Here is a 14176-nt window from a genome sequence, read left to right as displayed (position 1 = left end):
CATAGAAAAGCAACATTTCTAAACTTCAGACGCCCAGGTCTCAGTGCGAATGAAGAGACTACATTGTCACAAGCACTGCTCTTGGGGAGTGCAATACTGTCCTTGTAGTTTAAATGGTAAGAACCGCACTTTTAATGAGATAATCAATTACCACCATCCATGACTAAAGAAATCTCTAGCAGTAATACCAGCAACATAGTATTTCTAGTAAGGCTGCTGTAAAAGAAATATCAAATATATACTTTCAGTATGTATGGATATTTTAATATGAATGAATATTTTATAACAATCACATCAAGACTTCCTCCCCCATTTCTGGTATACTTTATAAGAGGATTATTAACAAAGGAAAAATTTCATTTATTTAGGCCAGCTGTAATAAGAAAAACTTTAATCTTTCTAAGGTCACAAAATGGAATGACACAGCAAACAGCAGGAGTCCAGTCCTGTCCCCTAACAAACCGAGGCCTGGCGAGCACGCTTCTGCTGCACACCCGTCCGTGAGGCGTCTGTGCGCTGCAGCGCCCCGCTCCCATGGCCGCGCTCCACGCCTGCGTCCTGCTCCCGCCACTCCACTCAGACCGGCCATCACATGCCACCCTAGAGCAGCACACAAGCTTCCACTCCGCGGACTCCGCATGGACCACGGCCAGCAGGAACACTGCCTGAACCCGACCGTGTCTTTAAGTAGGTAGTTTACCACACGTCACATGCAATGTAAAATTTAATAAATCTAAGTTTAAACATGCAAGCAACTGATCCTGTAATATAGATATCTGACAGCCTTATGGAAAATCTGACTGAAGTCACATCCGTAAACAAGCACCAGTTTACACTGTGAATTTCAGAACAGTCCTGGCGAGACACGGACACTCTCCTAAGGCTGATCCACTGGCTCCTCTATCCAACCTGCCTTAAGAAATTCTTCCTGCAGGCAGCCCCCTGCCCCCAGAGGTGGCCAGCTGCCTGTAAGCAAGCAGAAGCCGCCTGCATGGGGCACCCACGTCAAGTGCAGGCCCACCACACCGCCACGTGCCCCCTTCCGCCCCTCAGCCATGCTCCTGCCACACACAACGGCCTTCTGATGCAACAGGTCAGCCCGAATCCTCTGATCATCTGCCTCCTGGGCTCACCAGCCCACCCACTCTCCCCACCTGCCCAGGCACGCCGCCGCCCCGGCTCACTCGTGTTCCCACGGCACCTCCCTTGTTCCTGAGGTCGGTACAGAGGGCCCTCCCCTGCTCCCTTCCAGGGGAGCTCCCAAACCCCTGTAGTCAGGCCAGGGCAACGTGGTTGATCTAGATGCCGCCTGAATGAACACACCAGTAGGTTACGGAGCAGTTGCTAATCCACTATCGGTGAGTTGACGACACAATACTGATGACCCCGCAAACTCCTGGTGCAGAAGCGAGAACCCTGAGCATTTCTGACACCGTTTGCCATCCTCGGAGGGACAGCACCCCAGCAATGAGAAACACTGCTTTTTACGTGATGGGAATTTATCTAAACTCCAAGTGACAGTCATTCCTTTTAATTCCAAATAAATTCAATTTATAAGTATATGTCATTGTGACAAAAGGTTTACATCTGAGGAAAAAAAGGACCTCAATTCAAAAGACCACTAGCATCTAAAAGGTCTATTTAAGGCTGGTCATAAGAACTGACTTTAATAAAAAGTCACTGAGAAAGCACAGTGAAATATGATTGCTTAAAAAGACTCCTGGGGGTAGGGTAATAGTCTAAGAGGTGTCCAACCTCTGGCTGGCATCTGAGCCTTCCAAATGTGGCCTCAACCTTACACTGTTTACCTGGCACACTCTCTCTGTGTGTCTCACGTCTGTCAACGTGTCGCCATGCCCGCACACCTGCTCGACTCTGCAGTGACCGCCCCTGGGGGGCGCCCTGCTCTCTGGCCAGGCTCCCGCCTGTCTCTGCCGACTCGAGTCTTACCCGTATTTCACGTGTCGCTCACAGTTATAAACGGACCATAAAAATGTGTAACTGCAACTAGTGTACAGATGAATCACAGGCTTTCTGTGAGCTGCTACGACCTTTTTAGCCAACCCCAATACATACATTACATCAACAGTACATATATTACACCCTTTCAACCCCAAAGACCACAACCTTCGATCCAGCGCCTGGCTAAGGTGACCCAGCACCTCAGTCTGGCCAGGGCAGGCTTGGCTGGACCGACCCCGGGACCCAGGGGACAGGGAGTTGGTGAGCTCTGCCTGGCCCCTGCCCACCGCCATCTGAACTGGGAGCAGGTCAGCTCTTGGAAGGAACCAGGACAGAGGTGTTCCTTGACACTGCTGAGCGCTCTCGCCACCAGCCGCATTTCATCTGAACAAAACTACTACAGACTGCGGTAGAAGATTCAGCAACACCAAGTTACTCTCAGAAGCATTAAACCACTCGTGTCCTAGTTCTATACAATACTGCACACACTAGCCCAGTAAGACTGGACTTACAAAAAAAAGTATTCAACAAATTCCACTAAGTTCCTCTTCTATTTACATATGCACACAATTAAAATTCATTTGCTGGTAACTCTACTTTTTAAATTGACACATAAAAATAGGGCCCAGAAATTACACCTTCTTGCTGCTAAATCAAGGCACCCCACCTGTCATCAAAAGAACACAAAGATGAGGACCTAAGCGCCGACCAACAGCCAACAGAGGACCACAGAGAGCCTCCAGACGCTGGCGACGCCGCGTCAGCGCTGGTGTCGGCCGCCACCGAGGCCAGGGTGCGGGGGTGGGTGCGTTCCGACTGAAACTCGGAGTCCAGAGCAAAGTCCCCCCAACTCCAAAGACTGAGTGGGAAGCGTCTACAGTCTCTCCAGCAACAGAGAGACACTGAAATCACGACTGAGGGAGACACACTGTCGGTTTCAGCTTCCCTCAGTGTTTTAATGCGGTTAATAGGAAACTTCGATTCACCTACATGGCCTGAGTTACAGGACGATGTTACCCCAAAACTAAGCTTTTCACAGTAAACCTATGTCAGGAGTAACCACAGATACTAGCAATAAATCCGTAATTATGCAGATAATTGTGTAAAAACAAACTCCTCCCATAACGCAACATATATTCTAACATTACACACCTTGATTTCCAACCGTGAGAAGAGTAACCACGGTATAATAACTAAAGGCACGGTGTAAGAAATTTCAGTAACTACTTGCCTAAAGAGATCTAAACTGCATTTACTACTGAAAAAATATCACTGTGTTTTTGGTCTATTTGTATTTTTACCTATTGGGTCTGCTTGTTATTTATGAAATCAGAATGAAACACTGTTCAGAATTACCCACTCCCCATGTGAATACAAATCAAATTCCTTTTTAAAAACTCCCTTCTGGGAAGCGGTGATGTATTCCACGTGTATCAGGAAGGACAACTCCTACTGGATGCTATTTTGTAATTTAACTCCACGTAAATACCAAGTCCCCCTCCCAGAGGCTGCTGAGGGTGACAGGCAGCCCAGCAGCCGCTGCCAGCCTCTGGCTGCGCAATCTGGGTTTGGACGGACCGCCAGAGGCCGCACGAGCCAGCCAGGGCACAGGAGGAGGTCGGGAGCCAGACTTCGGACCTGGAACCACGAGGGGCACGCCCGTGTGAGCCCAGGATTTCATCTGAAAATGCATCTTGGAGCTGCTTTCCTTTCCCTTAGGAGGGAAAGGAGGCCCGAGAAGGAGTCTGCGAGGAGGAGGAGGAGGGGGAGGGCGGCACCTCACCTGAGTTTACCCGGGGCAGGCACGCGGGGACGGCGGGGCTGACGGGGGCGCCTGGACACCGGCAGGGCCACGCGTACTTCCCAGCACGGTCGATGTGCGCACCTCTCGGGCAGCTGCCCTGCGCTCCGAGGGAACGGCCGTGAGTCTGGAGGAGGCCGCCCCTCTACCTTCACAGGCACCTTGGGAAAGACTGGAGTGCAGGTGCGCTCACCTCCCACTCAGAGACTCTGTCAGAGGGGCCCACACTCCCAACATTCCAGCTGCAATTTCCGACTGAGCGTGGGAGTGTGATATGACTAACAGCATAAAAACATCATTACAACACAATCCAAAATGGAAAAAAAGGCAGCAGCAGAAGGAAGACGGAGCTGCCAGCCAAAGAGCATGAACCCAGCCCATTGTTCCCAGGCGTGGAAACGGGCCGGGGCCGGGATGACCTAAGAGCCGGGCGTGTCCAAGCTCGCCCGGCTGTCAGGACAATGCTCCGCCGCCGCCGCCTCGGGGTCCGTCTGCTGCTAGTCAGACGGAGTTCTAATCCATGAACAACTGAGGTTCAGACTAGAGGTTCAACAACACCGCCTCGCTTGTGCTCTCTGCTAGGAGTGACCTCAGTTCTGAGACAACTGGTGTCAAAACGCAGGCCCAGGACACTTCCCACCCTGGCCACCTGCACGGCCCCGAGAGGGGAGCGCCCCTTTGCCTGCAAGGTGAGGGCTGCGCGCTTGCTTCCTGTTTACGTGCAGCGCAAGCGAGGAGCAGCACGCCATCCACCTCCCCATTCTCCAGGACAGAAAGGAGGCAGCCCACACAGCCTCCGATGCTGGGGCCCCAGACGGGCTGCAGGGGACCATGGGGTCCTGAAGGGTGCAAGGCGGGGTCTCCAGAGTGAAGGTGCAGCCTCCCGAGGGTCTCAGAGTGTCTGGGGCTCCGAGAGGGAGGTGAGGGCGCGGACGCCCAGGCAGGCATGCCACTGCGGGGAGCCCTGGCCCCGGGCGGGGCTCTCAGGACCATCCCTAGGGGCCCCCCACCACGGCCCTGCAGCCGGACACCCCACACCGTCTTTTTCTACGGAACCACCAGGGGAAAGGAGGTTCTGCTTCAGAAAACTAGCATTCCTGTCTTTCAGTCCTGCAACTGAGTCAGTGTGTCAGACACCCAAGAAACGTGCACCTAGGCCATGAATGCAAACAGAGGGAAAAGCCTTGTTTACACACTTCACCGTGAGAACAGAAACAAACCGTCCAGATCCGAAGCAGCAGCCGTGTGGGGACGTCACACGACCCCCTGCGCTTCCAGGGAAGGAGCTGAGCACCTCCCGGGTCCTGATGTGGTCGCTCCCGCCGGCTCCCGGCGAGGACGTGCGAAGGCCCAGGAGCCTCACGCACTGAGCGAGGCTCACACACACTGGTCCAGTGGGGAGGAAGCGACGCGTCCGTGAACACTGCTTTCACCCTCTCCTCTCTAAGGCACAGCAATTTTTCTAAGCTAACTAAAAATTTTAAAAACTCAATACTAGATACAGTTAGACCACAAGCAAGATTCAATCAGCCATTCATTTCTAGTAAAACAGTAAAACCTCCTAACGAGCACCCTTCGAACTGTGACTTTCACGCTAGCAGAAGAGACCGGCCGTGGACAAAGCCTGCAGCCAACGCCACCTGAACGGCCAGCGTCCTGCCTTGTGGACATTGTTGTGTCTGTGCTTAGCAATTGTACAGCAGTTGCGACCACTGTTTCCAACAGCACCCACCATACCACAGCTGTCCTTTTCCCGTATAAAGTACGAGCAGCCTCTCATTCCCCGAGCCCTGAGAAGCCGCGGCAGAGCAGCCAGCACCCCGGGGTGTGAGCGTGAGCTCCCCGAGCCGGGCGTCGCCAACAGGCTGCAGCAGCTCGCGGGGTGGACAGCGGCCACCGGCCACCGGGGCCCCGAGGAGACTCACCGCAGGCTCTGCTCTCCCGACAACGGAGAACCACATCTCTCTCGGGCACATGGACTCTCAGGCGGACCACCACTGCCCGGTCCCCGCGGTGGCGACGGCCAACACACAGCTGGTCTCTGAAGACTGGCCACCGCGGGCATTGAGCAACTCCAACCAGCGCCCCGGCAACCTCAGGCTCTTACGTAACCAGGCAGCTCAGATTCTCGCTTACTTTGTACTTTATTAAACTTTAAAAAGAGTTAGAAAAATAAAAAGGAGGAAACAGTTTCTATTTTAAAAATCCAAACTGAACAGGAAGCGCCATGCCGGCCCTCAGCTGAATGAGAGGCAGCACCCCGACCCCTCAGCCCCCCGGCAGGCTTCCAGCGTGGACGGCGCGGATGAGCCACGGCATCTGGATTCCATAAAGTGGCCGCAGCTGGGAGGGGCGCCGGTGGGCTGACATCAGAGCCCTCCAGGCGCATGGTCCCGAAGCCACAGGCTGACTGGGAAGGCAGAGGACGGAGCCAAATAATGACACAAAGGCCCAGACAGCTCACAGGGAAAAACACAGCACCTAGACTCCAGTCGGGGCTACGGGGTGAATCCAAGATGGGCTGACAGGGGACCGTGTGACCTCGGGGACCAGCTCTAAGGCCCCCAGGCTTCTCCCGGGGCTTGAGCTGCAGCCACGCCCAGGGCTCCAAGGTGGCCCAGCGGGGGGCAGGGTGGGCCCACTGGCACAGACCCACGCTGGGCACCAGCAGAGCGCTGCCTCGCAGCGTGTGTACAGCACACAACTTGTTTTCCCTGCAAGTCCCGGAGAAACTACAGCTGGGCTGGAGAAAAGCGGATTCGATCAAGCAGTCAAGCCCACAGGTGAACAGACTCCAACATATGCCTTCATGCCTGAGAATGGCACACTGCCCGGTTGCTGGGGCACAGCCTCTGAGTTACTGCCTTTACAGCACCTATAAGCCAGCACAAGCCTGTATCTCTGCCTCCTGCCCTCTGGGTTCCACACGCTCGTATCCAACACAAGCAAACAGGAAACCACCCCCAGGCCTGCAGCTGCCTGCTCCCGCCCGCCCCACCCACTCCGGCGTCCCGAACACCACGCTCAGGACCTGTTCGGAAGGGGTCAGCTTGAGTCCCGGCCAGTGGGCTGGGCCAGGCGGCCCTGGACAGGGCCTGGGACTGCCTGGACGGGCTGCCGTGCCCTGGAGCACGCCTGCTGCCACGCCCCGGCCCCTGGCTCTAGGCCTGGCACATTAGTCCTCCCACATGCCCCTGCCCTGAGATCGCAGCTCCCGACCGTCCCCTTGCTGTTTCAAACCCTTGACCCTCTGCGGAGCAGGCTCCACCTGCGAACTGAGTGTCTTTAAAAGGGAAGAAGCCCCCTCCCCGCTCCGCTCCCCCGGACACGACTGGGGCACAGCTCCCTCGCTGTAGCTCCCAGCACGCCGCGCGTCTGGATGGGCGCCCAGTGGCCCCCTGCAGCCCGAGCCTGCTGGGGGACAGGGGCCCAGCAGCCCCTCCATGCACGGGCTCTGGAGCAGGTATCCCGAGAACGCCACGCGCACAGCACTTCATTCCCAGGCCCGGTCCCCAGATGCGGAACGGGACGCCGCTGACTCAGGCTTAAGGGACAGAAGGTGGCAGCCCGCGCCCCAACCCCGTGCTACCTTTGCAGCGACAATGCTAAGGCCCATTCCGTTCTGCTTTTTGAGGGTCACAGTGATGATTTCAGGTTCTTTACGCAGAGGCTGTGCCTAGGGGTGAAGAGAGAAGTTTAATGAGGGCTGAAACCAAAGAAGAAACAGAAGCAGTAAAGACCACGCCTCGATGGGGTGACCTGGTAAAGGAAACCCCATATTCTTTCTCGACTCCAGAGCCGTCAAGAGAATCACCACAAATGCTAAACGTTTACATGCTATTTAAACACCTTAATTTACAAAACAAAACAACCCTGGCATCACTACCATGTAAGAAAAACTTGGTCTTAAAGACAACATTACAATTTTACTTTATTATCTTTTAAAACAAAATTACTGGACATTTTTTGAAGAAACTTAAACTTACTCTATACTACCCAGGGGGAGGACAGTTATAACAAACATGCTCTCGCGTCTCTCTATCTTGTGAAAAGTAAAGTTGCTCAGTCGTGTCCAATTCTTTGCGACCCCACGGACTGTAGCCTGCCAGGCTCCTCTCTGTCCACAGATTTTCCGGGCAAGAGTACTGGAGTGGGTTGCCATTTCCTTCTGTGGGGATCTTCCCAAACCTGGGATCGAACCTGGGTTTCCCACACTGCAGGCAGACTCTTTACCATTTGAGCCACCACAAATCTATCTTGTGAAAATTCAATAGCAAAAATACACTGCCTCAGCCTTCAGGCAGCGGGCCCCAAGCTCAGCGTGCCTATGTGAGGCCTGTGGTGGGGGAATCAAGCAGAAGGGACGAAGTATGTGCCCAATAAGGCCAGTTCCCAACAGATCCACAATGAGAAAGGGAAGCCATCCCCAGAAGTCACATGGTCTACGTATGTCCTGCCTCACGTGAACAGGTTAACAAAGTAAAGAAGAGGCCCACACGCTGGGAATTCAGTTAATTATACATGTAAGTATAAAGGCATGCTGCCAAAAAGTGATTAGACACACAGCTTGTCTGTTTGGAACCAAAGTCTGTATGGTAATATTTTAAGGGAAATGAGTAAGATCAGGCGACAAAGCTTCTACAAAGCATCAGGACCTGAAATCGACTGAGGGATCCATAAACAAACTAGAAAGATAGAAAAAAAAAAAAAAAATCAGTGATTCCATCCAAGGTGCTTGTTTTTCTATAAAACTTGGAAACTAGAAATTGCTGCTATTAGCTCAACAGCAGCTAAGAGCGGGCACGCGTGGCACAGTCACTGTGGTCTCCCTGGTGTGGCAGCGGTCACCAGCTAAGGCAAGCTTGGAGATGCTCAAATGCAAACCAAAACCGCTCAGTTTTTCTACTGAGCAAAAACAACTGCTTTGGATTTGATAAACAAAACACACATCCACCGTTGCCTTACGTTTAAGTACTGCCTCCTCACGTGATCTGTCTTCTTAGAAACTAGGTGAGAACCAGGTGTGTGGTTCTGAGTGATCCATGGATAATTCAGGAGGTCACCACAGGAAGCTTCTAAAGCTCCAGAAGACTCGTGGTCGTTCTTCATAGCCAAGAGCCCCTAACCATGGTCCCTGCAGGGAACACACTGGCCCCCGTCCACCGTTACCTGCCAGACAGGCGGCCACACCTGCTGGGCTCCTCTGAAGCCTCGAGTGGCTTAGGAGTCAGTTACACTTCAGGGGAATGAGACGGAACAATGACGCTCCCAGAGGAAAGGCTTGACTCGCCTGTGTCCTCTGGGCTGACGTGCAGTGTGCGGAGGAAAAGACAACTCTGGTCTGACATCCCTTTCTAAGACATGGCGAAGCTCCTTTTCTAGTCTAAAACTCTCTGCAGGAAGCAAGGCAAGGTTTCCCCTAAAATCTATGAGCCAGGAAACACTAACGGGACTGGCCAATCTTTCACCGAGAGATAAAACATCAGAGAATGATTTGGTACCTGGCGCCCACTCCAGTGCTCTTGCCTAGAGAATCCCATGGATGGAGGAGCCTGGTAGGCTATAGTCCACGGGGTCACAAAGAGTCGGACACGACTGGGCGACTTCACCTTCACCTTCACATAGCTAAGATAGGGCAGGGGCGTCTTTGGTGGCTCAGATGGTAAAGAATCAGCCTGCAAAGCAGGGGACGTGGGCTCAATCCCTGAGCTGGGAAGACATCCTGGAGAACAGAATGGCTACCCACTCCAGTGTTCTTGCCTGGAGAGTTCTGTGGACAGGAGCCTGGAGGGCTGGAGTCCACGGGGTCATAGAGAGTCGGACATGACTGAGCTTAGCTAACACTTTCACTAAGACGAGGTAGAATTGACTAGAAAATAGAAAATATTTCTAACACAGAAAAATTTTTCTAATAAAACCCATTAAGATTGCCATAGTAATGTATTTTAAAAATACGTGTGAGGTTTAACTGCGGGTATCAACAGGCATCATTGTTCCCCTCTGGCCTCTCTGTGTGGGCTCTGGGATCTGAACTCTTTGACCAGGACTGAACCTGTGCCCTGCTTTGGGAGTCTCAGCTACTGGGGGACCAGGGAAGTCCCCAACAGGCGTCTTCTTAAAAGCAATGTTTGTTTACAGATGAAACTGCACAGACACAGCCAGGCATCTTCAAACCGAAAGGAGTCAAGTTTCCTTCCCTGGCCCGCCTGCCACCTCACGGTACTCACCAGTTCTGTGTTCTCCCGCAAAAGGTGACTCTCGTAATCTGCGCCTTCAAAGTATATCGTCCAGGTGCCCGGGGAGCGTGGGTGAGGAATTAACCTGCAAAACCCTGGGGAAAAAAACAGGCAGGCTGTGAGCGTGAAAAGCTGCCACGTCAGGCAACACAAGGCGCCGACCGCACGGCGCTCCCCTAGAGCCGCGGTTGGCTGTCTCCAGGCTACGACCTCACTCTCTGCGAAAAGTGAGTTAGCAGACATCTAACATCACCTGTTCATCTGAACACAGAACCTGTACACAAACGTCTGCATCAGCTTTATTCGTGATTAAAATCTATTTGTTTTGGCCCCATGTAATTCCAACACCAAGCAGAAAAGCGCAGCTGTTCCCTCTTCTTCACCCGGGACAGCTTTCTTCCTCACGTCTATGAGAAGTTACCAGAATCTCGCCGAGATGCTTCCTTGCAGATCTGTCTCCTCCGCTCAACTAGGAGCTCCTCAGCCAGGCTGAGAACCCCTGACAGACAGAAGGGAAGGACAGAGGGACCAGAAGGCAGCTTTGGTAGAAGCCTGTGGGCAGGCTCGCCCCCAGAGTCTGTGATTCACTCCAGGGGAACAATGATCCTGGGGAAGGGGGCCTCCTCACTCCTCTCTGTCATTTCCTTAGAGGTCACATTTACATTTTTTCGAAAAATATGACAACATTTTAAAGAACATCTTTAATGTTTTCAACAGGGACTACTGACATGTTTACAAGACTGAGCCTGCGTCATCCCTCACTTGTCAGATCTTACAGGGTCTTTCAGAGATTTTGTGACAAAGTTGTATCACAAACAAACACAATCCTTTTCTCTCAAGCGGTCTTATTAGCACCAGCTGTCCATTAGGAAGAGCACACTGCATGCTGGGTGCCCCTGGCACCGGGGGTCCTGGCTGTCCCACGGGGGTCCTCGCTGCACCCCCGCCCCCTGCAAGGATCACCTGGCTAACTCAGGACAGTTATGAGGCTGTCTGTGGTAGATGAGAAAAAGATGTCACAAACACTCAATTATAATAACGACATAAATGAATTTTATCTCGTTTTAGCCTTTCATTTTTTTAAAAGTCACTGTCTCAATCCAGTTTTGCTGAAATATCAGCTACCCTTTGTTTCTCTCCCCGCTGTTTTAGGGAATCATAACTATCACGGTTCTGAAATGTTGATGACTTAAGACTTGCTGAAGGCTTGGGTGGTGATTAACATTTTTTAGCAATAAAGTATTTTAAAATATTTAATTTTAATTTTGGCTGCACTGGGTCTTTGGTACTGCACAGGCTTTCTCTACTTGCAACACGCAGGGGCTACTCTTTGCTGCAGTATGCAAGCTTCCCACTGCAGTGCCCTCTCCTGTGGCAGAGCACGGACTCTAGACTTGGGGGCTTAAAGTGGTTGCAACCTGCTGGCTTGCGGGCCCCGTGGCACGTGGCATATTCCCAGGCCAGGGATCGAACCAGGGGTTGTCCCTTGCATTGCAAGCCATATTCTAAACTGCTGGACCACCAGGGAAGCCCAGCAATAAAGGAATTTGTCTACTGTTTTGTAGACAATTTGTCTACTGTTTTGTCTACTGCAGCTTGGTGTAAACTTTAATTCCACACACAATGGGAAACCAAAACCTTGATGTGACTTGATTTTCTACAACACTCACTGCCGTGGTCTGGAACTAAAGCTGCAAAACCTCTGAAACGTGTCCTCCACACACACCACACAAAGGCAGACAGACCCAGGGAAACGAGCTGCTGCATCGAGTGTGCGCGCCCTCACCACACGCACGGGCTCACCCTGCGCTGCAGCACCACGGGGCTCCACTCCGGCCTCAAGACAACCGTGGGGGGGGGGCACTTGGCTTGGCTGCGCCCACCGCCCGGTGGAAGGTCAGAGTGACGGGAGGCTGGGGGCTTGTCTGGCCCTGCTGCTGCCTGCTCTGCTTGGGTGGCACCGACACACGGGACGGACGGAGTCCCATGCGCACACAGAACTGGAGAGAGGACAGCGCCAGGGCCGGCGAGCAGAGGCCCCGGGTGGCCGCACTATGCCTGGCTCTGACCCCACGTCACCACCGACCGCATCCCTCCATTCCCCGGGCCCCGACCTTCCCAGAAGCGCACCGGGCGTGCACACATGGGGTGGCCTGACACATGTCAACACACAGCGAGCACGAGGCCCGCTGTCATGCAGGGAGTGCAGACGCCCGGGCTGGGAAGGCGACCCACCTCTCTGGCAGAGAGGGTCCAGGAACTCCTGCAGGCCGCTGGGGACGTTCCTGACGACGTCGCAGGAGTAGCCGTCCTCGGGCAGGAGGAAGGGCAGCTGCAGGTCAGGGTCCTCCTCCAGCCGCACCTCCCGCCCGTCGCTGCGTGCAAGTTCGTCCGCCGTATTCTCAGCCACGGCCACCACGTTCGCGATCAGGTCCTGCTCAGAAACAGATGTGGGCTTGGGAGACGCTCGGCACGCGGTGTGGCTGGCCAGTGACGACCAGACGCGCTTGGTCACGCGGGGTGTGGCCACACACACACAGGGTGCCTCCCGGAGGGGAAGCCAGTCCATCTGCAGCTCAGACCGGCCTGGGGAGCAAGCGAGCACTGGCACAGCACACACGCCCACTGTTTGCGCTAAAGATACTATGAATTTGTGAATAAACATCTGTAGTTCTAAACAGAAATTGTTTGATTGCAAGAAGGTCTTTTTCCTTTTCAAAAATAATTTTTCCTTACACATTGTTTAAACATCGAGTTGCTGATAACTTTATTAAAAAAAATACATATTCCCAGGTTATGTAGAGGTTGTTGCCTTATGATGGGTTTACAGGTGATTTCTGCTTAAGAACTTCCAGTTACTAGATTATGTACTTACAGGACAGTTCACAGAGTGAACACTCCCTCCTCACCCCAGGGAGGGGACAGAACGACACCCAGAGAAGCTGCCCTCCCTGCCCTGTCCTCTTCTCCCTGGGGCCTCCTGTGTCCCTGAGCCCAGAGTGTGGACCGCAGCTCTACCCTCCTGCGGGGCTGTGTGGTCACGGCCCCCTCCCAACATGCAGCCACATCAGGCCCCCTTTCAGGATTGTGACCCAGTCTGTCTGGGGACAGTGGGTTCTGGGTTTTGGCCCCTGCCTTCTGTCGGCAAACACTCAGCACTGGAGGTGAAGCTATCCGTGGGATCGGGTCCCCTGCACACTCGACTCCCAGGATGCCTGCGTCCAGCTGCTGCTCCCGCGGGGCTGAGCTCGGGCGGCATTTCACGAAGAGCCGGCTGCACCGCGCACGCTTCTCTGTGCTCTCTGTTCCTCTGCAGGGATCTCTGGACAGCAGACTCGGCTGTGCGTGAGGATCTGATTTCCTCAGGCAGGCACCTCGGCACAGCTCTGAGAGGCAGCCCCGGGGGAGGCCCTGCCCTGTTGCTGGCTGCTGACGTGAGGGGCCCTGGGGTCTCGGGTCACAGCGCTGAGCCCTCAAACTCAGGGTGAGGGCAACTTCCTCACTCCCTGCCCTGGCTTTCCAAGAACTTCGTTCCCTGCATTAAATCCCCGTCTACTTAAAACGCTTACGTGGTTTCTATTTCTTGCACGGAACCCTAACTCCTACAAATGTCAACAGCAAAAGTGACCTTGGAAGACGACTGCGTAAACTTTCTCGATCCCTTCTGCTTTTCCTGCACAGACGTGATGCGTGCTGACTGGCGCCCCACTCACCGCAGGGACGAAAGGCTCGTCGGGCGCACAGTGGTAATTCTGCAGCAAGGCTTGCAGCTGCAGGGAGTTCAGCTTGAAGCAGGCGCTGCTTATGTTTGGAACGTCATCAGGTGCGTACTTGTCCATCGTAAGCAAAGTGGTGGCCTGTGAACAAGCAGCAGGAAAACCACGATTTGAAAGTGTTTCATAGATAGTCCCTGTTAGGGAATATTTGTGAAACTGAAGCAACTTGCTAATTTGACTTTAAAATGCAGGGTGTTTTTAAGAAAACACATTTCCATTCCCATTACCTATATGTGTCAAGTTGAACTCAAAGCACCGTCTAGTTACAGGTGTTAGATAACCTCATGTGTGTGCACCACAGATTCAGGCGTATCTGACTCTGTGACTCAACGGACTGTAGCCCGCCAGGTTCCTCCGTCCATGGGATTTTCCAGGCAACAGTACTGGAGTGGGTTGCCATT

General features: G+C 53.4%; 1 protein-coding gene across 18 annotated transcripts in view; it reads right to left on the bottom strand.

Annotated features, from left to right (window-relative positions):
* Positions 1-14176, bottom strand: part of AFDN (afadin, adherens junction formation factor) — a 111964-nt gene that overhangs the window by 21683 nt on the left and 76105 nt on the right. For all 18 annotated transcript variants that reach the window (XM_069599354.1, XM_069599366.1, XM_069599358.1 and 15 more), the window contains 4 exons: positions 13713-13856; positions 12235-12433; positions 9991-10094; positions 7353-7439 (listed from right to left, as the gene is read on the bottom strand). In XM_069599354.1, coding sequence (XP_069455455.1) covers positions 7353-7439; positions 9991-10094; positions 12235-12433; positions 13713-13856 — 534 coding nt within the window. The remainder of the gene's footprint in view (positions 1-7352; positions 7440-9990; positions 10095-12234; positions 12434-13712; positions 13857-14176) is intronic.

Source organism: Ovis canadensis, chromosome 8 (assembly GCF_042477335.2).
Source record: "Ovis canadensis isolate MfBH-ARS-UI-01 breed Bighorn chromosome 8, ARS-UI_OviCan_v2, whole genome shotgun sequence".
NCBI lineage: Eukaryota > Metazoa > Chordata > Mammalia > Artiodactyla > Bovidae > Ovis > Ovis canadensis.
This window is presented reverse-complemented; position numbering and strand designations above follow the sequence as displayed.